Source organism: Bufo gargarizans, chromosome 2, assembly GCF_014858855.1.
Source record: "Bufo gargarizans isolate SCDJY-AF-19 chromosome 2, ASM1485885v1, whole genome shotgun sequence".
Taxonomy (NCBI): domain Eukaryota; kingdom Metazoa; phylum Chordata; class Amphibia; order Anura; family Bufonidae; genus Bufo; species Bufo gargarizans.
The window spans coordinates 107,568,637-107,595,291 of record NC_058081.1 but is presented as its reverse complement, the minus strand read 5'-3'; the positions used below and the strand labels follow the sequence as shown (position 1 = coordinate 107,595,291).

Here is a 26,655-nt window from a genome sequence, read left to right as displayed (position 1 = left end):
GCCTCAGACAGCGCGTCCAGCGGAGCGGCTCATGTTTTATGCTCTGCCTGCAGTGTCATAGCGTCCTGCCCACACCCCGCCATACTGCAACACCTCCCGCAGAACAAAGCGCCGCCATTTTGCCCCTCTGGCAGCACTCCCGTCACGTCGCCGTGGCGGCCACTTTAGGCGACATATTTCACAAACTGTACATCTAAACGAAATGAACGCGCCATAATAAACGGGCAAAGGAAATGCTGTACGAGTACAAAGTCTAAGATAATGCCGGGCGAAGGTGTACCAAGATGGCGGCGCTTTGCTCCGTTGAACCCGGAAGTGCTGCATTCCTGCTTCCGGCTGGGACTGGGCGGAAGCGTTGTTCCTGTTTCAGGGAGGGGTTAGGTCACAGCCGGGCTTCCTGGAGATTTGTCGGTTGTTGCCGATAGCTGCAGATCCGGAGCACTACAAGAAGCGCCAGCATGGGAACCAGGGACGACGAATATGACTATCTCTTCAAAGGTAGAGGCGGGAGGGGCGCTGACAGCCGTGGTCATAATGGCGTCGGAAATGGGGTGCAGGTGACGGGTTCCTGGCGGCGGGGCATACTATAGACGGAGGGAGGGTGATGGATGGGGCGTGCGGAATAGGGGGTGACGGGAGGAGAATTGCGTCAGGGGGGATGGGGGGTCCGGTAACCGGAGGGGGAGGATGTGGCCACCGGTGAGGAGAGCCGCAGCCCGGGCCGGGTGTCCTCATCATGGCAGGGCCCATTACATCACATACGGTGTGGATACGTGTCATACACGGAGATGGCACATACATGTCAGGGCTCATGCACAGGATGTGTTTTGCGGGCCGTTTTTAACGGATCCGCTTGTTTCAGTAGTGTTCCGTTTTTCTATGTGGCATATACAGTGATTACATAGAAAGAATAGGACTGGGCATAACATTTCCAATAGATGGTTTCCGCAAGAACGGATACGGAGTACATTTTGTATGTGTTCCGTTTTTTTTTTTGCGGACCCATTGACTTGAATGGAGCCACAGAACGTGATTTTCGGGCAGTAATAGGACATGTTCTATCTTTTAACGGAAAAATGAATGGTTCTGTATAAGTAACGCATACTGAACGCAAAAAACATTTGCGTGCGTGAGCCATAATAAGTACATACATGGATGGTCGTGTGGCCCAAGTGCTGTTACATAGGACTGCTGCATTATCAAGGCAGGTAAATGACCAAGTGGGCTCTGCTACATCTGTACACATACACAGTGCTTAGCATGTAGTGTCGGTGGAGCAGGCCGCAGCTGACTGCAGTGTAGTAAGTCCTCCGTGCCGGGCGGCTGCTGCTGCGGCACTGCTTGTTAACCCCGTGTGATGCAGAGATGACTGTATAGTGGTTACAGGATGAATCAATCACTTCTGATGTAATGTCCTCCGCAGGCGGTTATTAACCCCTTCTCCGCTCAACCGCTGTGGTCAAACTACAACCCGCCACATGCTGGGGGCTGTAGTTGCGCAATTGCTCAGTTGCTTGTGGTTTCAGGTCACTTCTATGAAGCAGTGCTCACAAAGTAAGCAATACTACTACTCCCACCGGTAAGAGCCTGCTGAGAGTTGGAGATACAAGTTGCAGACTGGTACACTTCACTTCCTGTCACCGATAACACACCGCCCATGACCTTTCCCTGCGGCTTCCTCTCGGCCGGGATCACTTTGGTGAAATTCGGCCTTTCCCCGGGAGGTTTCCTCGCGTTCCACTTCCTGGTTTGGGAGTCGGGACATTCTGTTATTTCCTGAGAGGACACGGAGGGGAGCTGATGGCTGATTATTACCAGAACGGCCGGCCTGAACCGCATCGGCGGACCTCGACCAGTCCAGTACCTGATGATGCTCTGCCTGGGAAGTGCCGTGTCAGCAGTACACACTGACCACAGAGTGGAGAACCAGCCCGGTCACCGGTCGGCCTGTTGCTAGGCAGCCAAGTGGAGAAATATGGCGCCCGTCTAACAAGTATGGCGCTTTCACAGATCGTCAGGAAGCGTGAAGGACTCTGAATGAATAATCCTTTGGTTTTCAGTGAAATCTCCTTGAAACGCTTTCTTCACACTTTACTTTAGGGACCCTGACACCACCTAGGCCTCCTAATCTGCATCTGGATTTAACCTGCTGTTCCCAGTTATCGTCCATTTAAAGGGGTTGTTCAGGTTTAGAAAAACATGGCTGCTTTGTTCCAAAACCAGCCACACACCTGTCCGTGGGTTGTCCCTGGTCCGCTGAAGTGATGGAGCTAAGCTGTAATACCACACGCAACCTGCGGACAGGGGTGGTGCTGTTTTTTTTTTTTTTTTTTTTTTAGAAGACAGCAGCCTCTTTTTCAAGTCCCTGGATAACCCCTTAAAGGGGTTGTCACTTCAGCAGATGGCATCCATCATGTAGATGAAGTTACTACAAGGCACTTACTAATGTATTGTGATTGTCCATATTGCTTCCTTTGCTGACTGTATTCATTTTTTCTATCACATTATACGTTGCTTGTTTCCATGGTTATGACCACCCTGCAATCCTTCAGTGGTGGTCGTGTTTGTACACTATAGGAAAAAGCGCCATCCTCTCTGGTGGTCCGCAGCTCACATGGGAACACATGCGCAGCAACCCTCGTAACTCCTGGAAACAAGCAGTATATAATGTGATGGAAAAATGAATCCAGCCAGTAAAGGAAGCAATATGGATAATCGCAATACATTAGTAAGTGGCTTGTAGTAACTTTCTCTACCTGGTAAATGCCATTTGCTGAATGAGACGCTAACGTAGTTGCTAAGAAAGTCCAATGCTAATGTAAGCCTTACCTGTCATTCAGGTGATTTATAGGGCCCTATACCTAAAGCTGCTGGAATGTATCTGGAAGTATGGCCGATGCGTCATGGGGGCATTGTCCTGGACTTCCCGTTACTGGTCTCATCCCTAGTCTGAAAGGGCGGACTACAGGGAATGTGGAGAGTAGAGCCATTAGGTGTAGTGTCCCTTTAAGTTCCTGGTTAGTGAGTCCTTCAGGATCAGAGTGGCGGTGTAAAATGTGCTGCCATCACCTCTAGTACCGGAGGTTTTCCTGTCAGGGGACTTTGAGCCTTGTTGTGTTCAGGGTCAGTAGTCGGAGGACAGTTTGACCTCTCAGGAGTCAGGAATGTTGGGTGGGGTGTGGGGGTGAGCACATGTACAAGACTCCTCTATGGACAACCCCCCCCCCCCCCCCCCCCCCCCCGGGGCTCCTGTTCTATACCGGTAGATGTATTGCAGTTAATATTGCTGGGAGACGCCATGTTTCTTCTGCATTGTTAATGTGTCTGTGACCCCTTCTTCAGTGCACGGAGGTGGTTAACCATAAACTCTTCATGGAGAACACGTTGGGCCTAGTGTATAGTCAGTGATAAGGTGCACTGCTCCATGCAGGAAGCGATGGTGGTCACACCCTGTGTATAGCCGTAGTATAGACTGGACCCTTAAAGGGGACCTCCAAAATGATCATGTACAGGTCACAGAGGGCCAGCAACAAGGATCCCCTCCAGACTTAAGGGACTGTTTTCAAAATAGTGATTTCAATGCAGAGAGACTACATATGGACCCAGGAGTCTGCATCTCCGTATCGGGGGTGGGGGATGCTGATTGGCTAGATCAGGGGTCAGCAACCTCCGGCAACTACATCTCCCATCATGCACACTTGCTTGGCTGTTCTCTAAACTCCCACATGAGTGGAAGGAGCATGCTGGGAGTTGTAGTTTCACAACAGCTTGCGTGCTGAAGGTTTCTGACCCCTGGGCTAGACAGAAGTGATTTCCACTTTGCTGTAGTGTGTGTACTATATATACACGCACCCTAATATATATTGCAATTTAGGAATTTTCATTTTAACTCTCAAAACCCTTTGAAGTTATGCATCCACATCTTAAAGGCGTTATATGGGATTAAAAAAAACGGCGCCCCCCCCCATCTACAGGTTGTGTCTGGTATTGCTGCACAGCTCCATTATAGTAGATTAGGCTGAGCAGCAGTACTACGTACGCCCTGTGGACAGGGGTGGCGCTGTTTTAGGACGGGAGCAGACATTTTCTTATAGCTCTGGACAACACGGCTTGACTGCACAGCCAGGCCGTAGAAGGGTGAGCTGAAAAGGTCTGTAGATCTGAGGGATGTAACCAGGCTGTTCAGGGGTCTGACACTTGGTGACAACACTTGTCGGAGCTGTCTTGGCAGCCTAAAGGTTGTCAGGCAATTTTTTTGCCACTAACAGATAAGAAAGAGCACCAGTGACGTGGAGGCTGGCAATTACCGGGGAATCTCTCCGTTTAGGCAATGTACTCCTTCCTGTTGGGTGTGTGGCCCTCGCTGTCATCCTATTCTATAGCACAGGGATCAGCAACCTCCGGCCCTCCAGCTGTTCTGAAACTACAACTCCCAGAATGCTCCATTCACTTCTATAGGAGTTGCAAGAGCAGCTGAGCCTGTGTGAATGCTGGGAATTGTAGTTTCACAGCAGCTGGAGCGCCGGAGGTTGCTGACCCCCGGTATAGTATCTGTGAAGACACGAATAGAGCCCTGGGCCCATAGTAGTCACCCTGCACCCTTCTGTGTGGGTGTCATCACACGGTTACCAAAGTGAGTCACACAACACGCCCTGTGAAATCACCCAAGTCTTCAGTGCACAGCCGGCATATTGTGTCACACCTGCTGGCTCACCGCTGGAGATTGTGCCGCAAGCTACACTGCTCAGGGCAAAGGTGGTGTGTCCTTTCACCATTCGAGCTCTGGGAGGCGCCACCTTTTTCTTAGTTACAGGGCCGCGCACCATCCTTGTAGGAGACCCCCGCACACCTCTGTAGGTCTCTGCAATCACAACTTCCTCCCATTATTGAATGGAATGTCTGGCTCTTGGCAGGCTAGCGCGTTTCACTGCTCTGTACACAGCGGGCAGTATCAGGAGACACACCCTGAGGGTCGGGAGCCCCCCCGAATGTCTTCACTTTTGTGGACCCTCTCCCTTATCTTCTCATCTGCCTTTGGGTGCTGCAGGGTATACCGCTGTACACAAGTCTGCTGCTCCTGCATACCTTTATGCTGAGTAGGTCCCAGGTTGGGGGAGGGGCGTCGGAATGAAAATTCCTCACTAAATCTACCCTGATAACCCCAAATATGCAGAGCAGCTTATCTTCTGCGTTTCCTCTGTGGCTCACGCTTGGACCTCTCGGCACCTGCAGGTCCACTGGATACCGTGGACTCATCTGGAGAGGGTTCTGACAACTTAAGCTAGAGTTGTCAGAACTGTCCTTAATTAGACCGATGCCTGCAGAATATTTATTAAAAGGTCTCCGGGATCATGGTAAATGTCCAAAATTAGGAGGTGCCAGGTCTGACTGGTCGGACTCCTTCTCTCCGGCTCATAGCTGCACCCCTGACGTTATCCTTTTGTTCTGAATAGGAGGCGGCACGTTTGCCAGTTTTAAAGCCGCTGGTGTTTGTTGTATGCCTGCCAGCGGGAGTGGTCAGTGCACTTCTCAATGGCAATTTGTGTGCTGGATACAGGTGTCCCGCCAGGTAAAGGTTAAATACCGCTGTATGGGCTGACATAGACCGCTCCCTAGCAGACGTCACCTTAGTAGGTTATTGGGAAGTGTCCCAAGAGTAGGGAGACCTGTCAGACGGGTGCACCTGGATGTATGCAGTGAATCATGAGCCTGAGCAATGGTTACTCACCGTCAGGACGAAACGTTTCCCACGCTTCTACGTCTGCAAGAGAAGTGAGCAGGCGTGACTGTGCATCGCCTCTAATCCATGTGTGCGGGGAAAGTCTTCCTGCAAGTACACCTAGGATATGGTGGGGTCCGACCTCCCGCGATCCTGAGAATGAAGGAAATGGGGCCTGCGTAACCGGGTGTCAGGAGCGCCACGGTGTCGGGAAAACGTCTCTTTTTATTGTCTTGCACAACCCCTTTAGAGAGGACCTGTAACCTCTCCTGACAGCTCTGTTCTAGCTGTTCGTAGCTATTCTTAGGATTCTGATATACCGTTCCTTAGTTATTCCTGCTAGAGGTTATGACTGAATTACTAGCAGTTTGCAGTGGAGGTCCGGCTGGGTGTTACCAGTTGGGGGGTCACAATCGGACACTATCCAATCAGTGCCACCAGTGTTAGGGCTTGTTCACACGAATGTAAGGGCTCCGTGCCTATGCTGTGGACCACAAATTGCGGTCCGCAATGCACGGGTACCAACCCTGGGGCAGCCGAATGGCATCCGCAATCCATCTGCCTGCAAAGAGATAGAACAAGTTCCATCTTTTTGCAGAACGGAACACCACAAAAGCACTCCGTAGTGCTTCTGTAGTGCTTCCGTGCTTCAGTTTCGCACCACTTCTCTGGATTTGCGGACCCATTCAAGTGAATAGGTTCACATCCATGATGCGGAATGCACACGGCTGGTGACCCGTGTATTGTGGAACCGCCGTATGCGGGCCGCAGCACGGGCACGGAGCCCTTACATTCGTGTGAAAGAGCCCTTAGACTGCAGAGACCCCCCCCCCCCTCCCAACTGATAACACCCACCTGGACCCTTATTCCAAACTGCTAGTAATTCATTCATGACTTCTAGCAGGAATAATACAGGAATGGCACATAGTCCTAAAAATAGATGCTTCAGAATTTATTACATGGGGAACACAGTGGTTGCTGAAATAACCATGTCAGGAGAGGTGACGGCTTCTTTCTAGAGAGTTTCTCCAGTAATAATGACATTTTACCAAGTGCCAGCAGCCTGCTCCACTATGGCTTCAGCGGTGACGCGACCGCTGTGGCCACGATACAGCTGAAGCCAGTCATTGGATGCAGTGGAGCATGTGACTATGCCCATGCTGTGCCGGATGTATACACAGCGGGTACCGGAGAGGCGGGGAGCAGGCAAGTATGAATCCTTAGTTAACTGGGGCAGACCGCTGGCAATTGGTAAAATGTCATTACCGGAGAACCCCTTTAAGTATTGGAATCTGGAAATTTATGTCTAGGGTGTTTTTATTTTTATTTTTTATAGAACATGCATTTTTTTGTTAACCCTTTTTTGTTCTCCTCTGTACAGTGGTGCTGATTGGAGATTCCGGAGTTGGAAAAAGTAACCTGCTGTCTCGATTCACTCGCAATGAGTTTAACTTAGAGAGTAAAAGTACCATCGGGGTGGAGTTTGCCACAAGAAGCATCCAGGTGGACGGTAAAACAATCAAAGCTCAGATTTGGGACACGGCTGGACAGGAACGATACCGCGCAATCACCTCAGCGTGAGTCATCCATATGTCATAGCGGGTGGGGGTAATGGTGATAGATCAAAAATGTGTAGAAAGAATCCACAGGGGGCAGGAAGGGATAGAGTAAGGCCTCTTTCACACGGGCGTCAGTTTTTTTTGCCCGCATAAGAGGCGGGTGCGTTGCGGGAAAATGCACGGTTTTTCCGCGCGAGTGTAAAACATTGTCATGCGTTGCACTCGCGTGAGAAAAATCGCGCATGTTTGGTACCCAAACCCGAACTTCTTCACAGAAGTTCGGGCTTGGGATTGCTGTTCTGAAGATTGTATTATTTTCCCTTATAACATGGTTATAAGGGAAAATAATAGCATTCTGAATACAGAATGCATAGTATAATAGGGCTGGAGGGGTTAAAAATAAATAAATAATAATTTTAACTCACCTTAGTCCACTTGATCGCGAAGCCCGGCATCTCCTTGTGTCTCCTTTGCTGAACAGGACCTGGGGTGAGCATTAAATACAGGTGCATCCGCACCGCATCCGTACTTGCTTGCGGATGCTATGCGATTTTCACGCTTTCCATTCACTTCTATGGGGCCTGCGTCGCGTGAAAATCGGACAATATAGAGCATGCTGCGATTTTTCACTCAACGCACAAGTGATGCGTGAAAATCACCGCTCATGTGCACAGCCCCATAGAAATGAATGGGTCAGGATTCAGTGCGGGTGCAATACGTTCACCGCACGCATCGCACCCGCACGGAAAACTCGCCCGTGTGAAAGGGGCCTAAGGGTACGGCCACACAGTGGAAATGCTGCAGATTCACTGCAAAGGGTGGAATCCGTGGCTGATAAACAGCATTTCCACACCAAAATCCGCATGACCCTCTGTGTGGCCGTTTCCTTTGTATTAAGGCAAATGGATGTTCTAGGAAGGTTAGTGCTCGTGGCCACACAGACCTCAGTAGGAGCTTCAGGTTGTCCTGATGAAGCTTGCCTTGTACCTTGAGGCTTTCTTGTTTGCACAGACTTTCATGCTGTAACAGGTGTCCGCTAGGTTCTTCTTCAGTCTTGTCTGACTTGTTGTCTTCTCCCAACAGATATTATCGAGGCGCTGTAGGTGCTTTGCTGGTGTATGATATTGCGAAGCACCTCACCTATGAGAATGTTGAAAGGTGGCTAAAGGAGTTGAGGGACCATGCAGACAACAACATAGTCATCATGCTGGTGGGCAACAAGAGCGACTTGCGTCACCTGAGAGCTGTGCCCACTGACGAAGCTCGAGCCTTTGCAGGTGATTATCTTTGTAGCATGTTACTTGTAATAGAAAGTAGTTATGCCATTATATTTCTACGGGCTCATGCACACGAACGTATTTTCTTTTCTTTCCGTGTTTTTTTATTTGCGGACAGTATACGGAACCATTCATTTCAACGGGTCCGCAAAAAAACAGAAGTTACTCCATGTGCGTTCCGTTTCCTCATGTCCGTATTTTCTTTCCGCAAAAAAAAACAGAACATGTCCTATTATTGTCTGCATTACGGACAAGGATAGGACTGTTCTATTAGGGGCCAGCTGTTCCGTTCCGCACAATACGGAATGAACATGGACATCATCCGTAGTCGTGTTCATGAGCCTTTAAGGCTTATCAGATTTGGCAGAGAACAGCCTGCCGGAGTTCACCGGATCCGGCCTAGCCGTTCACAGCCATACCCCATTGACTATAATGGGATCCATCTGGTTTCCTGCATGAGTGCTGGGTTTTAGCCAGACAGAAACTGCTACATGCATCTGTTCTTGTCCGGCTGAAGCCTGGCAATCATGCTGGAGGCTGACCGGATCCCATTATAGTCAATGGGGTCCAACGGTAGATGGCAGTATCAAATCTGGTGAACTCGCTATAAACGCAAGTGTGAAAGTAACCTAACCTATGAAGACGTGAATGTGAGGTTTGTATTTAGGAACCTATATATGCTATTACCTAGGTCAGAGATCAGCAATCTCCGGCACTCCAGCTGTTCAGAAACTACAATTCCCAGGATGCTTAGTAGAACAGCAGAGCATGTTTGCATGCTGGGAGTTGTAGTTTCACAGGAGTTGGATGCCAAAGGTTGCTGATCCCTGATGTAGGTACCTTGGTTAGACAGAATGTTTGCAGCCTTGTAACAGCTCTGTTTCCGTGTGTGTGGCATCGAAGACTTATTACTTCTGCTGATTACATACCATACAATACCTAAGTTTTTTTTTATCTATTCGAGCAGTTTATTTCATGTGTGCCCTGTCTGCAGAGCCTGCTGGCTTCCTGTTGAATGGCACGATGTACAGTAATTTTACATAGATGTATTTATAGGCTCTGCGGCCCGTGCCTCCATGTAAATGCTCGGTTCAGTCATGCATGACATGACATGTGGCTTCACTTGCTGTTGGACGTATAAATAATCCTTTTCTTCTATCTATGACTTTACAACTGAAGATCATTATGTGAATCTATAGGACATTTAAATCAAAGCCACTTACAAACCCTCTTGTATGGGGGGATCGACATCCCCAGTGTACTGTATCGGGTATAGACGGATACTGCCGGCTGCTGTAGGTTCCACCAATTGACTGTAAAGGGGTTCGGCCATGTTATTCGAGCTGAGTTTTGGCCAGACAAAAAAAAAAAAAAAAACGCCTCAAGTAGCGTTTTAGGTCCAAGCAATACCCAGCATGTGTGCCAGAACATGGCCAGATGGCCTGCCCTGGACCATCAATGGGAGCATATAGTATCTGGCAGTATGCCATTATCAGACACCCCATGCCATCATCAGGCACCCAATGCCATCCCTCCCTGGGTCCGGCTCCGCCCCGCAGTGTTGTAGTACTCAAATAAAATACTATACTTACCTTTCCTACTAGGGGCGTTGCATATTCCCACAATGCACTGGGACCTGATGTCACACAGCATCAGGTCATAGTGCACATTTAGTTGCACTGCGTCTTGACGATGGGTGTATGCCAGGACAGTGCAGTGTGGAGCCGATGGGAGACCAGAGCGGTGAGTAATGGCAAGCGCTTCACTCACTCTCCATTGTCACATGTTAGAAACAAATCCTTGATCAAAAAAATAATAATTTGCATTGAGGTTCTTTTTGTTTTTTTTGTCGATTGATTTGAGTAACTGTTTCAGCAGTCCTAGCAGCAATTACCGGTAATCATGGATATTCCCATTTTGCTTTATTCAATTCTGAGCAGCTCTTGTTTGTGTACCTATTTTGCCAATTAGTTCTATCTGAGTGATGATCCCTTTTCTTCTGAAAGACACTGGTAATATAGTGTAGTCTTCACTCTGTACAGATAACTAATTATTCCTAGCGCTGTCTTTGTTCCTTTTTTATGGGCTGGTAATTTGGGGTGAAAAATGCTTGTTGCCGATCATTGCCCCATGTAAACAATGATGCCTAATGTGCAAACACTCATTTGTTGTGTGGTTGCTTCTTCCACGTGGCACTAAAATTCATCACTAGTCGCCCTGTGTGATCGGAATGTGCTTGCAACAAATGAAAACTGCATGAGGATGAACAATGGTGACTTAGATGATTGCCTCTTGTAAACGGCACTCGGCGAGCAACGATCGACATGCTGTATCTTTGATCAGTGCTCATTAACAAGCAGAAATCTGCACATGTAGAAGGACCTGTATTCTGTCATCAGTATGAGAACCGGACACCTTTTTAAAGGGCTTTCCAAGACTTTAATAGTGATGACCTAGCTTTTCCTAGGCCAGTGACTACATCGGTCACATGGTCTAGGTGCAGCTCAGCCCCATAGAAATGTCTTCGCAAAGTCTCGCGAGAATTCGGGTAATAAGTTCATAAATTAATTTTTACTGTAAAAAAAACATTTTCTGAACTCTGGTTCGGTTGCAAGGTACCACACTATATTCGGCTCATAGGAGCCAATACATTCTAATACTGTACGAAGCTCCTGCTCCGTACATTCAAAGTCGATTTGCTCATCCCTAATGTCGACCGATCCAGAAGATAGGTCATCAGTATTAAAGTCCTAGAAACCCCTTTTAAGTCCCCTTTGCATGGGACAATTATTGAGACGGGGCGTTCCTTAGGAATACTCCATCCCAGTAATTGCCCTGTCTAAAGGTGCTGGCGATGAGCAAGCAAACGCTCGTTCATCAGGTGAAAGTATTGCTACTGCAGCCACCTAAATTATCGGTTCTGGATAGCAGATCGTGCTGCCTAAACCTTTTGTCTGCTGCCCAGAAACAGTGATTCGCTATGGGGATGAGCGGTCGCGACAGCGATCCTTTTTCTTCATACAGGGGAGGTGAGTGCTACATGTAAACACAGCTCTTGCCTCTTCTGATGAGCAGGCCATTATCTGGAACGAATGGTTTGTTCCTGATAATTGCCCGTTTAATCAGCCTGTGTAAAGGGGCATTTGGGTACAGCATCAGTTTTGGAACAGTAATTTGTAAGATCACACCTATTACTTGATAAGATGACATTTAGAAGTTTAGCTGTGGAAAAGTCATTTCTAATCTGTATCATTTGGGGGACACAGGCTTGACCATGGGAATAGCTGTTTCCACTAGGAGACGACACTAAGCACTAAAGTGTGAGCTCCTCCCTTCAGCTATACCCTTCCTACAGGGACTAAGCTAAATCAGTTTTAGCTTAGTGTCTGTAGGAGGCAGACATTCCCTGCTTTGCAGGTCTGCTAATTTTCTTCCATATTATTATTATTATTATTATTATTATTATTATTATTATTATTATTATTATTATTTATCTTGTAGCTGTATTTCAGGCAGTATTAGCTGCCTGCACGCCCACCCAGGAGATGGGAGACCAGGGGGTCCCCAAGCCCGCTACTCCTTCCCGGTCTCCAGAAGTCAAGGACCAGAGGTTCCTAAAGCCTCTGCAGCCCACCAGCCTTCGGATCACCTCTGTTCCGGTGTAGCAGCCCTCCCCAAGGGGCCGCACACCGAAGGTGGTGATCCGGCTGGAGCCAATGGAGCTGAAGACGCCGGATGGAGGGCGAAGGACTCTTTAGCAGGGTCGGCAGAACGGTCGCGCGTGTGCTTATCCGTAGTTTCGCTAGGGACTGACTCCATTTTGAAGTTCTCCCCGCTCCCCCTCCTTCAGTTGTATCCTGGGATGAATCTTGGCGCTTCAGTTGACCCGCCAGTATCCCGCTTGGCAAAACATGCCACTTTGCCGATGGCGGATGGGTCTTCTTTCTCTAATATCGGGGATAAAAAATTGGAATCTTTCGCAAAATCTGAAGCAGTGGGCACAGCACTGCAACCGTTTTTTGCCTCTACATGGGTGAGCAAAGCTATGGGTGAGTGGGCACATAATCTACGTCAGGGTCACTCCTCGGGGGAACTTTCTGATATTGCCCTGCAGCTCTCCCATGTCAGAGTGTATATTTGTGAGGCCTCTCTGGATGCAGCCAGGCTTATGGCGTGCTTGTCAGCCCTTTTGTTGGCTATTTGCCGTACCCTATGTCTCTCTTGCTGGGCGGCAGGTAATGCTTCAAAGCGGACCCTGACGGCCCTCCCCTTTACAGGCAGAAGATTATTTTTTTTGCAAACACCTGGACAAGATAATTTCTGATGCTACAGGTGATAAGAGCACCCATTTACCACAGAACAGGGTTTGTTTCAACAAGTTAATAAAGCGTAAAAACCAATTTTTCACCCCTTTTGGATTTTTTCCAGCCCCAAGTGGTCAACCGACAAGTCTGCCCTGGATCAGAAGCGCAAGCCTTCCTTCAAACCTCGCCCTTTCTGGCATCCTTGTCAACAGGGCTCCAAGTCCTATAACCCCAAGACCTCCTCTGCATGACGTGCAGCTTCCAGCGCCCTCCGATCGGGTGGGTGTACCGGCTATATCTGTTTTGTCATGTTTGGTTGGCTCACGTCTCGGATGCCTGGGTGAGAGAGGTCATCGCAGAGGGTTACAAGCTGGAATTCAGGTCCTCCCCTCTGTCCCGATTTTGCTCTTTCCTTCCTCTCCGTTGGACGGTGCAGACAACGGACGCAAGCCGAGCGATGGGGTCGGCCAGGCGTGGATCTCATGGCCTCCCGCTTTAACCACAAGGTTGAGAACTTCATTGCGTGGTCCAGGGATCCCATGGCCCTGGCATGCAACACCCTAGTGATTCTGTGGAGTCAGTTCACATTTCCTTACGTGTTTCCTCCTCTTCCTCTGATTCCACGTCTCTTCTGGAAGATCAGGTCCGAAGGCCCCCCCCCTCATTCTCGTGGCCCCTGATTGGCAATGCCGAGTGTGGCACGCATCTCTAGTCACTCTCCTCGCTGACGAACCCTGGGGTCTTCCTCTTTGGGAGGACCTCTTGTCACAGGGACCGATCTTCCACCCGAATTTAGGGTCTCTACATTTGTACTAAGGGCTCGGGGTTTCTTGGATGCTGTTGTCCAGACCATGATTTGTGTCAGAAAGCCGTCGTCTTCCCGAATCTTCCACCGGACCTGGAAGTCCTACTTTAGTTGGTGCGAGCGTCACCAGCTGTCTCCCATTCGTTTCTCATTGCCGCGACTCTTGTTTTTCCTGCAGTTGGGCATGGACTTGGGGCTGGCTCTCAGATCCCTCAAAGAGCAAGTTTCAGCTCTCTTCATTCTTTTTCTGTGGTTCAGACTTTTCTGCAGGGGGTTGCGCACGCTGCGCCCCCTTTCCGTCCTCCGTTGAATCCTTAGGATCTTAATCTAGTGCTCAGCACTCTCCAGTCTTCACCACCGTTTGAGCCTTTGCAGCAGGTGTTGCTTCGCTTCCTGTCCTACGAGGTGGCCTTTTTTTATGGCAATCATTTCCATCCGTAGGGTGTCTGAACTCGCAGCTCTTTCCTGCCGGTAGCCCTTCCTGATCCTCCATCAGGACAAAGTAATCATTCGCCCTGTTCAGTCCTTCCTTCCGAATGTTGTGTCGGTATTCCATCTCAATGAAGAGATTATTCTCCCTTCACTTTGTCCTGACCCGTCTCATCCTCGTGAGCAGTCGCTCCACACTCTGGATTTGGTTCGAGCTGTTCGCATCCATCTGTCCCAGATGTCATCTTTCCGGCGGACGGATTCCCTGTTTGTCATTCTAGAGAGCCTGAGACGAGGGCTGGCTGTGTCTAGAACTTTCATTTTCCGATGGATTCGTTTGGCCATTGCGGAAACGTACTGCATCAGTGACTGGGCCCCACCCTTGCGGGTTACTGCTCATTCTGCTTGGGCAGTGGGGGCCTCTTGGGCAGTGCATCATGGGGCTTCGGCCCTTCAGGTATGCAAGGCAGCTACCTGTTCGTCTTTGCACATCTTTTCCAAATTTTACAGAGTACACACCTTTGCGTCTTCTGACGCTTCTCTGGGGGAGGGTTCTTGTTTATGCCCACCCTTGGGACTGCTCTGTAACGTCCCATGGTCAACTCTGTGTCCCCCAATGATACGAATGAGAAAACTAGATTTTTGTACTTGCCATAAAATTTGTTTCCCCCATAAAAGCGTCTCAGCGTTGGTGCACTGAAAGGGAACGTGTCATCAGACAATGACCTATTGTTTACATCGTATTTTTATGTTTAACATAAAAAATAAAATAAAATTGGATGGTTCTTTATGCTGCGGTTTGCGCACTGGACTCTAAGCCCAATAATAAGCGCCACTTCTTGGTCTGTACATAATGCTGTCATTGTTATACAATACATTCCAGAACTGTAAGGGTTACATAGCATCATAAATCAATATAATGCTATGCCATCCTATGAGAGCTAGGTAGGTCAGGACGGGAGCTCTCACAGGCACTCTGCAGTGAACTCGCTCGTGTGAAACCAGCCTAAGAGGTTGTCTGACAGATTTCACACTGAGGGTAACTGAACAGCCTGCAATGTATAAGAATATATAGAAGATACTGAATACACGTTTTTAATAACCTAATTACAAACATTTCTTTTAGACAAACTATGTACATTTTAAATTAAAATAAAAATGGCCGAAAGGTGTCCACAGCCTTTTAAATAGTTTTGTGTCCAATAATTTTTTCGAGATAAAGGCTGACGACGCTGTAATATAATGCAGTAAGTCATACCTCTCCATTTCTCATGACTCTGCAGTTACAACACTTTCTGGTCTCTAGAAACACAGATAAAATGACTGCTTAGTCAATCACTGTCCGCAGTGGTGACCCAACTGTTTTCCTGTGTGTCTAGTGGGTCCAGGAAGTGGAGACTGGCAGGGCAGTAGGAAGCAGCGAAACAATGGGCATCAGGACATCGGTAGGTGAGTGACTTATTATACTCCGCTCTAAACAAAAAAAAAAACTGTCCAGGCAACCCTTTAACCTAATGCCAACCCTTTGTCAGCTTTGTCTTTAAAGAAGTTGTCTCATCTCGGACAACTGGGGCATACCGCTAGGATATGCCCCCATTGTCTTATAGGTGCGGGTCCCACCGCTAGGATCCGAACCTATATCTGGAGCGGAACTCCACAAAGTGGTGTCTGGAGGACTCCGGCCGTGTTTGTTCTGCATTTTGGGTCACCACTGCGGACAGTGATTCACTAAGTAGTCATTTTTCCAGTGTTTCTAGAGAGACCAGAAAGTGTTGTAACTGCAGCGGCATGAGAAATGGAGAGGTATGACTTACTGTACTATATTACAGCGTTGTCAGCCTTTATCTAAAAAAAATTATTGGCCACATAACTATTTAAAGGCTGTGGACACCTTTTGCTGACCACAAAATTAATACACCTATGTGAATGCCCCCTTAGGGTATGTTTCCTGCTCTTTGATTGCTGCTCCTCTTTTGCTCTCCTATCTGAGCAGTCTGTTAACACCGCTACACACCTAAATTAATGTGCTATTTGGGAACGGTATGTCATTTTTATTTATACACAGTTTGGTGGAATAACCCCTCTTTTCTTCATTCTCTTAGGGTACTTTTACACTAGCGTTTTTCTTTTCCGGCACTGAGTTCCGTCCTAGGGGCTCAATACCGGAGAAGAACTGATCAGTTTTATCCTAATGCATTCTGAATGGAGAGTAATCCGTTCAGGATGCATCAGGATGTCTTCAGTTCAGTCATTTTGACTATTAGGACGGAGATTATACCGCAGCATGCTACGGTTTTATCTCCGGCCCCAATAAAATGAACACTTGCCTGAATGCCGGATCTGGCATTTTTATTATTTTTCCATAGGAATGTATTAGTGCCGGATCCGGCATTCAAAATACCGCAATGCCGGATCCGTCCTTCCGGTCAAAATGTGAAAAAAATATAGAATGGATCCGTTTCTCTGGATAACAAACGGAGAGACAGATCTTTTATTGCAATGCATTTGTAAGACGGATCCGCATCCGGATCAGTCTACAAATGCTTTCTGTTTGCATGCAGATTGCCGGATCCGGCAGGCAGTAACGGTGACGGAACTGCTTGCCGTTTCACTCTTCCGCAAGTGTGAAAGTAGCCTTACAAAGAGCAAGTGCTGGAAAGCCTGATCTGAGGCTACTTCTTCCGTTTTCTGCAATGGAAGATATGGACGGCCTCGTATCAGATTTTCCTTTGTTTGGTCTGGTAGGTAGCCAGTAAGTGCTTGGCAAAGAGTGGGCTTGGACCAGGGTGAATAAAGAACGCGCAGTATACACTGAACAATGGTGTCACTCTGGCTGACTGGTGTTGAGAGAAATGGTTGTGTGCAGATGGTGACTGCTTTATTTGCTAGCCTGGTGAGTGTCATGTACTCTGTTAGGGCCATATTCTTACTGAGACTCTTTACTTCATGTATTGGGGGTGTTAGCCTGGGGTTGAGGTTATCCTTAGACCTCGTACCCTTGGCCATATTATGAATCTGTAATATGAAGCCTGCAAACAGGAGCCCTCCTGGGAACCATAGTGTCACAGGTACTCTGTGTGCCATCTTTGAGCTCACCTCAACCCCAGAGATGCCCTTCTCTGTTGTAATCAGCATACACCAACTGACTGTTTTTAAGTCATTAGTATCTGATTGGTGGACCCGGGACACCCGCAGATCAGCTGTTTGAGAAGGCTCCGATGCTTCTGTGAGCTTTGTAGATTCTCAGTGCTCACAAAGTACAGCGCCGCACATAGTATAACGGCTGTGCCTAGGCCACATAACCAATGAACGTGACATCACTTTGCCTAGGAAAAGCTGCAAGAAGGGCACGGCGCTCACAGGAGTGCTGATCGGCGGGAGTGTCGTACCCCCAACAATCAGATACTGATGACCTATCCATCACCAAGTCTCAGAAAACCCCTTTAATGCTCTAGTTTTATCAGTGCTCTAGTGCAAGGATGCCCAACCTGCAGCCCTCCAGCTGTTGCAAAACTACACCTCCCAGCATGCCCTGATAGCTGTAGGCTGCCCAGACATGATGGAAGCTGTCGTTTTGCAACAGCTGGAGGGCCGCAGGTTAGGCATCCCTGCCCTAGTGACTTCAGTGCTGCAGGAAAGCAAAGCTTTATTGTGTGGGTCCTCCCAGCAGTAACGGCTCATCAAGGGGCTCCCAGTGGTACCCTTTACAATCTGCTTAATATCGCACAACCTCTAGTCTGAAAAGGAATGTGCCATATCAACAACATCTCTAAAAATGGGTGAATTGAACACGGTCGCCCTAAGCTGGCCATACACACGAGCCGGCGATTTCAGATGTCTATACTTTGGAAAACTTGCAAAAATACCGACTTGTCCGACAATGTGATCAGCCACATTACAAGATGTCATCTGAAAAAGGAATGTGTATGGCATGATTAACCAGTCATTTACCTTTTTGCAAAAGGACCAGAGATTCCAGGGTTTTAAAGACTGATTCGTTGGTTGGTGGACTTGGTCTGGCATGTGGAAGCGTTTGTAGGGAAAACAAAAAATCCCACGGGCTACTGATTGGCCGAACTGAAGATGACTTCTGAGCCTTCTTTAATAATCCCTCAGTGTACATGAAGAAAAGTGCCAGCAAGCAGTGATGTGCCTCCTGATGACTGGTACTGATGGCACGGAGAAGGGATGGGCACTGACACAACTCTTCCTTTACAGTCACACCTCTCCTGACATGTCTGTTTTAGTAACTACTTGCATTCCCCGTGTACTAACAATTCTGGAGCATCTATTCTTATGTCTGAATGTTGTGCTATTCCTTTATTATTCCTGGTAGACGTTTGAGTGAATTACTAGCAGTTTGCAATTAAAGCCCAGATGGGTGTTACCAGTTGGGCGGTGTCCCTCCACAATCTGAAACTGGCATCACTGATTGGATCTCAGACTGTGCGGGGACACCCCCCCCCCCAATTGGTAATGTCCATCTGGACCTTCATTGCAAAATGCTGGTAATTCATAACTTCTAGCAGGAATAATAACCTCTTTATCCCTTCCCTTCCTCCATCATACATGTCCTGTATAAAATAGGAACTTTAAAGATGGTGCCAGCTGCGCACGCCATAGCTGACGGGTCTCTGCTGTTGTGACCAGGGCATCTGGAAGGCTTTTTTTCCGGGAGCGCTGTGCTCCTAGGAAATAGAAATGTACTGGATGTCCTGTAGGCTGCAATAGTAATTAATTGCAGTCTGTGTGATAAGCAATCTAATGATTTGCATGTTCAAGTGTAAAAAAATACATGTTTTTTTTTTTTAAACTATATAATAAAAATTATTTAACCCCTTTTCCCCATGATAAAAAATAAACAATAAAAATTTGCTCCACTGTGTCCCAAAACACCTGTACTATTAAAACTGAACATCATAATAGGGAAACAAAATGGCAGATTCACAATTTTTTTTTTTTTTTTTTAGTCTTTTCACACTATAGGAAAAAGCGTCAGCCTCTCTGGTGGCCGGACCATGGGAGCGTATATAGGCTAGTGCTTTTTCCTATAGCGTGCAAGCACGACCACCACTGTTGGATTGCATGGTGGTCGTAACCATGGAAACAAGCAGTGTACAATGTGATGGAAAAATGAATCCAGCCAGCAAAAAAAGCAATATGGAGAATCATAAAACATTAGTAAGTGGCTTGTATTAACTTTCTCTACATGATAAATGCTACTTACTGAAGTGAGACAACCCCTTTAAATATAAAAAATATATATTTATATATTCAACCCCATTTGGAATTCTTTTCCAGCTTTCCACTACATTGTTTGCAATATTAAATCGTGTCAATAGAAAGTGCAAACTTGTCCTGCAAAATATTACCCCTCGTACAGCTATGCGAACAGAAAAATAAGTTATGGCTCCGGGACTGCAGGGAGGCTAAAAAAACGAAAACAGAAAATCTCAGGGTCTTGAAAGGGTTAATATACTGTGCAGTATAATCTGTTGGGGTGTTGCACTCACAGTAACTTTTTGCCAGGTTGTAATTTGCTTGGTAGGACATGGCTGCAGTACATAAGTCATACAGCGGCGACATTCTGTTACTTGTACTAGGGGCCCCTCCTCCTCCTTTTATGGATTTGGTTTGTTCTTCCACGTAGTAGCCAATGACAGCGCAGCTTTCATTTCATTCTCTGCTTCTGAAAAATGAAAGCAGTGCTGTGATTGGTTTCTGTGGGCATCAGAGACACTGCCTTTTAGACCATTCCATAAATCTGCCCCAGTATCCATTTCCACAGTAAACCTTGCACGTCGCTGATAAATCTGGTAGGTCTGAACTGCGGCAGATCTGCGCTGTGTGCACGCGGCCTTGATGGTGTATAGCTTATATCGGTGTATTCGCTGAAGCATCTCGTTCATTGTCATTTTCTGCCTCTCGTTACAGAAAAGAACGGTCTGTCCTTCATTGAGACGTCGGCCCTGGACTCTACAAATGTGGAGGCCGCTTTCCAGACTATCCTGACAGGTGAGGAGCAACTGCCTGACTAACGTTCTGTGTAGTACCGGGTCTAGTAAGGCAGCGGGTGCTGTCTCCGTCCCCCTCTTCCGTTACACCATACAGGCAAAGACGTTCACTATGGTCGGGCAGTGTCTTAGGGTGCAGAGATTGGATGTGTTGGAAAATGTAATCTGCTATGTAACTTAATGAATCCGGCCCAGTGTGTGGGGGCAGTCGTAGACCTCTGCACACGTGTAATAAGCTGAATCCCAGCCAGTAGTTCCAAGGTCATAAGATAATGAGTGCCAAGTACACAGTGCTGGCGTCACACCGTATAAGAGGGCACTTCTGATTCCTTTATCAATCCTGTAGTAATGACCTGTATTAAAGACGTCTTGTCTAGAATTTATCATTAGTAAAACTACACAAGATGGGCCCAAAGAGAGAATATGAGGGGCTAGAATCACAGCTTCCAATCAATAAGAGAAAAATGTAGTAATAAAAAAAATACTAATATGTTTAGTAATCTAAACACATTACATGCAGGCATTCACCTACACAAGAGTTAAGAAAAAAAAGTTATGGCACCTGATAAACAGTGAATGGAAATACTGGATAGATGGTGGAGGTGCAGTAGACATTGCTTATCTAGACTTTAGTAAGGCTTTTGATACTGTCCCACATAGAAGGCTTATCAATAAAGTGCAGTCTTTGTGCTTGGACTCCCATATTGTTGAATGGATTAGGCAGTGGCTGAGGGACAGGCAACAGAGGGTTGTAGTCAATGGAGTATATTCAGACCAAGGTCTTGTTACCAGTGGGGTACCTCAGGGATCTGTTCTGGGACCCATATTGTTTAATATCTTTATCAGCGAAATTGCAGAAGGCCTCAATGGTAAAGTGTGTCTTTTTGCTGATGACACAAAGATTTGTAACAGGGTTGATGTTCCTGGAGGGATACACCAAATGGAAAAGGATTTAGGAAAACTAGAGGAACGGTCAGAAATCTGGCAACTAAAATGTAATGTTGATAAGTGCAAGATAATGCACCTGGCGCGTAAAAACCCAAGAGCAGAATATAACATCAGTGATACAGTCCTAACCTCAGTATCTGAGGAAAGGGATTTAGGGGTCATTATTTCAGAAGACTTAAGGCTGGGTTCACACCTGAGCGTTTTACAGCGCGTTCAAACGCGCTGTAAAACGCTCAACACATGAAAACCAATGCTTCCCTATGGGAATGGTTCTCACCTGGGCGTTTTACAGCGCGTACGATCGCGCTGTAAAACGCCCGACGCATAATCAAGTACTTGAGCTTCTTTGGGGCGTTTTGACGCTCGTTTGTGGCCATAGGACACTGCAGTCAATCACACAAACGCGCGTCAAACGCACGTTTACTATTACAAAAAACTCGCGTAAAACGCGCGTTTGAGAAACGCTCAGGTGTGAACCCAGCCTAAAGGTAGGCAGACCATGTCATAGAGCAGCAGGAAATGCTAGCAGAATGCTTGGGTGCATAGGGAGAGGCATTACCAGTAGAAAGAGGGAGGTGCTCATGCCGCTCTACAGAGCACTAGTGAGACCTCATTTGGAGTATTGTGCGCAGTACTGGAGACCATATCTCCAGAAGGATATTGATACTTTTGGAAAGGATATTGATACTTTTGGAGAGAGTTCAGAGAAGAGCTTCTAAACTGGTACATGGATTGCAGGATAAAACTTACCAGGAAAGATTAAAGGACCTTAACATGTATAGCTTGGAAGAAAGACGAGACAGAGGGGATATGATAGAAACTTTTAAATACATAAAGGGAATCAACAAGGTAAAAGAGAGAATATTTCATAGTTTTAAATTAGAGGGGCAAAGGTTTAAAAGTAATATCAGGAAGTATTACTTTACTGAGAGAGTAGTGGGTGCATGGAATAGCCTTCCTGCAGAAGTGGTAGCTGCAAATACAGTGAAGGAGTTTAAGCATGCATGGGATAGGCATAAGGCTATCCTTCATATAAGATAGGGCCAGGGGGTATCCATAGTATTCAGTATATTGGGCAGACTAGATGGGCCAAATGGTTCTTATCTGCCGACACATTCTATGTTTCTATGACCTTATGAGAAGTACTCCCAGGACATACTCCCACCCCTGCTGTCATGACAGATGCAAATGGATCATATACGATGCGCCAGTTACCAGGGTGTTCTTCCCATAGGCTAATCTAATTGTGATCTATATGGTACTTGCATATGTGTTAGAGAGTAGTCATTGGCGACAGTTTGTTTAAAGGGCGTTTGTACTTTTGTACACTTGGCAGCTGAGGGCATGTGTTGGTCCCATGTACATATGTGCCTATGTTACTGAGAAAAATAGATGTTTTAGGAGCAACTGGGGTATTGTCTTTACTCCTAGAGGCTCTGCTCTCTCTGCGACTGCCTCACCCTCTGCACTTTGACAGGGGTCCTCTTCAATCAAAGTGCAGAGACAGAGAGAGCTGAGCCTCTTCGTGTAATGGCAACGCCCCAGTTGCTCCTAGAGGCGCATTTGCATATAATAAAACATAATTCTTTCCAGCAATGCGGACACATATGAACATTGGACCAACACAGATGTCTCTAGCTGCCCAGTGCACATGTAACAGGTCAGCCAGTGTCATGGGTACAAATCTGCTGACAGATGCCCTTTAAAGGGTCCCCAGGAAGTGCAGTGCAATCTGCAGGCAGCATGTTATAGAGCAGGAGGAGCTGAGCAGATTGATATATAGTTTTATGGGAAAAGATTGTGTAAAATTTGCAGTTTATTCTTGTAACCCTTTGCTTTTTCCCCCCGCTTGTCATGTGGGCGGTCCTTCTCGTGATTGACAGCCTTTACTGTATACTTAGTCACGCAGTTAGCCGTCAGATACTTGTTGGCACCGCCCACAGGACTTCAGTGCATGAACGAGCAGAGGCTTGAATAAAAATTAGATACGTTTTTCTGAATCTTTTTCCCACAAGGTTATAAGTCTGCTCAGCTCCTCCTGATCTCAAACATGCTGCCTAAGAAAAGAAAGCTGTTTGTATATGCCTTCCTAGTTGTCTCCTGGGTCAGGATCGTGCACTGGCACAGGGACTGGCACTTGGAACTTGACACAGTCATGTATAATGTGCCCACATTCATTGTGGAAATAGCTCCAGCTAGTAAATGTATTACTAAAAGCTTTGCTGTTCTGCCCCTGGCGTACTTGTTCACCGCCTGCCTCTCCATAAATCTGCAGGTCTGATTGAGCCTAAAGTGCAAGTTTATTTCGGCAGGTAGAAAGGGGCTAGTGGCTGCACCACACCTCTGGAGCTCTGCATGTCCAGAGATAGAAAGGATTGCATGGGTTATGATCCTTCTTTCTCAGACCTTTGGGTAGGTGCCATAGTCTTCAGGTCTCCAAATCTCATGTCTCTAGCGTGTGTCCAAAATCATGTGGTTTTTGCTGTGAAAATGCTGCTGATTTCCTGCCATTTTGACCTTCTGCCTTGCAAAGGGTAAAATGTGGCAGATATCCGCAACATAAATGGACATGCTGCAGATTTAAAGGGCCTCTGTCAGCCCACTAAACCCTTTTTTTTTTTTTTGTTAATAATAATCCCTACACTGCGAGCTCCCTATACATAAGCTAAATATTCATTTTTGTTCAGTAGATTTTGTTAAAAAGCAATTTTTATAATATCTAAATTACCTGTCTACCAGCAAGTAGGGCGGCTACTTGCTGGTAGCAGCCGCATCCTCCTCTCATAATGACGCCCCCTCCGCTGTGTGAGTGACAGGGCCAGCGAACGGGATCGTTCTCTGCTGGCCCTGTTTGAATTCAAAATATCGCGCCTGCGCCGTACCTGTCTTTAATCGGCGCAGGCGCACTGAGAGGCGGCCGCTCCATCCTCAATGCGCCTGCGCCGATGACGTCACATCTACACCCGGCGCATTGAGGATGGAGCGGCCAAGAGAGCGGCCGCCTCTCAGTACGCCTGCACCGATTAAAGACAGCTACGGCGCAGGCACGATATTTTGAATTCAAACAGGGCCAGCAGAGAACGATCCCGTTCCCTGGCCCTGTCACTCACACAGCGGAGGGGGCGTCATTATGAGAGGAGGATGCGGCTGCTACCAGCAAGTAGCCGCCCTACTTGCTGGTAGACAGGTAATTTACATATAATAAAAATTGCTTTTTAACAAAATCTACTGAACCAAAATGAATATTTAGTTTATGTATAGGGAGCTCGCAGTGTAGGGATTATTATTAACAAAAAAAAAAACAACCTGTTTTTAGTGGGCTGACAGAAGCCCTTTAAATGTGTTGTGCAGTGGTGTAATATTTTATTATATCCTCAGGATAGGTCATCAATATCAGATTGGTGGGGGACACCCCCACTGATCAGTTGTTTGAAGGAATATGAGCGCCTATGCAAGCCCGTCTCCTCTTCAGGTTTACCTGTCGTCCCCTTTAGAGCGATGATGCAGTGTAATTACATCTGCTCCGCTTCAAACAGCTGATCGGCAGGGGCGCCTGAAGTCGGACCCCCCACGATCTATTTATTGATGACCTATCCTGAGAATAGGCCAATGCACCATGTGTCCAGTTATGCGCGGATTCCGGTACAGGCACTCTCCGCCGTGTAAGGATGAGTTTTGGGAAAATCTCCTTCACCTCTCTGCTACTGTGCAGCTCCACTGCAGAAAATCCACCTGTAACCGTGCCCCACGACTCTCCAAGAATGACCCCCTGTAGCCAGGGCTTGTCGTTGGTGCACTGCAGTAATTGCCGGATGAGGATTTCCACGAGAGGAGCTCTGTTTACACTGACGTGTCCTGTAACCTGTCCTGCCAAAAATCCTTGCTCTCCGGATTTGGTGTCGCATGTCCTGTATGTGGCTGGACTTCGGCCATTCTTATGCGTGTCTATTTTTGTTTTTCAGAGATTTACCGCATCGTGTCCCAGAAGCAGATGTCTGATAGACGTGAGAATGACATGTCCCCCAGTAACAACGTAGTTCCCATCCATGTCCCACCGACCACTGAAAATAAACCAAAGATGCAATGCTGTCAGAACATATAACGGCTGCTGCCTGCAAAGTGCCAGGCCTCGAATCCCTGTGTCCAGCTCTGGAGGGGCCAGGCTCTGTACCTGTCCAGTCCTAGAGGTGCCAGGCTCTGTATATTCCCCACGTCCTGCACTGGACTCTGGAATTCTTTTTTTTTTTTTTTTTTTTTTCCCCCCCCTTTTTTTTTTCTTTTTTTGTTAATATATTTTTTGAGTGTATGTGTGTAAGAACTTTAATTTTACTATTCCATCTGGATTTTTACATGTCTTAAATTCTTATGATTTTCAACTTCCCATATATTAAAGAAACAATCTAATTCTTTCTCTCTCCCTTTGCTCTGCCTTCCTCCTCCTCCTCTAAAGTTAAGATGATTCCAGGTCTGCCCGACCCCCTAACCCCCCGCCCCATCCTCCTCTTCCTCTCCACTCAGAGATGTCTGTATAATATATGAAATAAAAGCATGTTGTCTGCTGGAGGCGTATTCTCCTCATACCTTGTGACTTAACAGATCTTTTTTCTGTTTATGGGTTGTTTTTCTCACTCTAATCTAGTAATAGGTAATGTCACTTGTATGTCACTCATTGCTAGAACCGCTGTTTTGATCTATCGAAACTACATGGAAAAAAACAGGTGTGATGTGTAATAAAGTGTTTATACTGTTAAACCTTCCGTCATGTTTTCTCTTCACACTCTGCTTTCCCGCAGTTTTCTATCTTCGGACATTTGGAACAGGAAAACCTTTTTATTCTGGGGTGTGCTGTTGAATTACAATGAGTGGGTGCAGGATTTTAGGTGGTGTACCTCCCTACTAAAACGCAGTAAAATATCAACACGCATTCTGTATTTAAAGGGTTTGTCTATTTGGAACAATCTTCTTTTGATATAAACTGACCACTCTGCATCCTGTTGCTGACCTTCAGTCATCTGGGGAGGAACCCAGCAGCAAATGTTCAGTTCACCCTGTGCCACCACCGCCTAGCAAATGAAGCATTACAGATTTCACATTGAAATCAATTGGACTGTTTCTATAATACATGGACTAACCATGTCCTCTAGAGAGAGAGACTTTCTAGTGGCGCTCCAGTTTAAAGGGAGTCAATCAGCAATTTTTGCCATGCTGAACATCTGATAGAACGTAGTAGGGGAGTGTGGTACAAACATACTTTTTGCAGAGTTTTTATTATCAGGAGTAGTGAGAATATGAACTTGTATTGTGCCAGGCACTGCTCATATGAGTGGCCTCTGGAGGTAGAGCTTTTCTGTGAAGTGCTCTCTGCATTGAGCACAGCTTGGTCCCTCTGCTCTGAGTGACAGCTGAAGTGGTCTCCTGGTTGGATGTTCCAGCTGTCAGAGGAGAGGCTATATGGGCAGTGCACTTGCAGGAACATAATCTGGTAGAATAAAATGTCATGTTCCCACTACTCCTGATGATAAAAGCTCCACTAGAGGCATTTTTCCTGCTCTCTTTGGCCCCTACTTTGTTCTGTCAGCAGTTTAACCTGGTCAGAACCC

The 26,655-nt window shown here is 46.9% G+C and overlaps 1 protein-coding gene across 1 annotated transcript; it reads left to right on the top strand.

The window, feature by feature from the left end:
• Window positions 1–339: 339 nt before the first annotated feature.
• RAB11A (RAB11A, member RAS oncogene family) lies at window positions 340–25,807 on the top strand. Its single transcript, XM_044279383.1, has 5 exons — window positions 340–498; window positions 7,101–7,296; window positions 8,362–8,555; window positions 20,028–20,108; window positions 25,018–25,807. Exons 1-5 carry the CDS (start codon window positions 459–461, stop codon window positions 25,155–25,157), a joined length of 651 nt encoding a protein of 216 aa, XP_044135318.1. The 5' UTR covers window positions 340–458; the 3' UTR covers window positions 25,158–25,807.
• Window positions 25,808–26,655: the final 848 nt, after the last annotated feature.

Bases quoted from the DNA above. Each gene is read 5' to 3' on its own strand.
- RAB11A (XM_044279383.1), top strand. From the start codon at position 459: ATGGGAACCAGGGACGACGAATATGACTATCTCTTCAAAG. The intron at 499-7,100 runs GTAGAGGCGGGA...TCCTCTGTACAG, and splicing joins ATATGACTATCTCTTCAAAG to TGGTGCTGATTGGAGATTCC. The intron at 7,297-8,361 runs GTGAGTCATCCA...TTCTCCCAACAG, and splicing joins TACCGCGCAATCACCTCAGC to ATATTATCGAGGCGCTGTAG.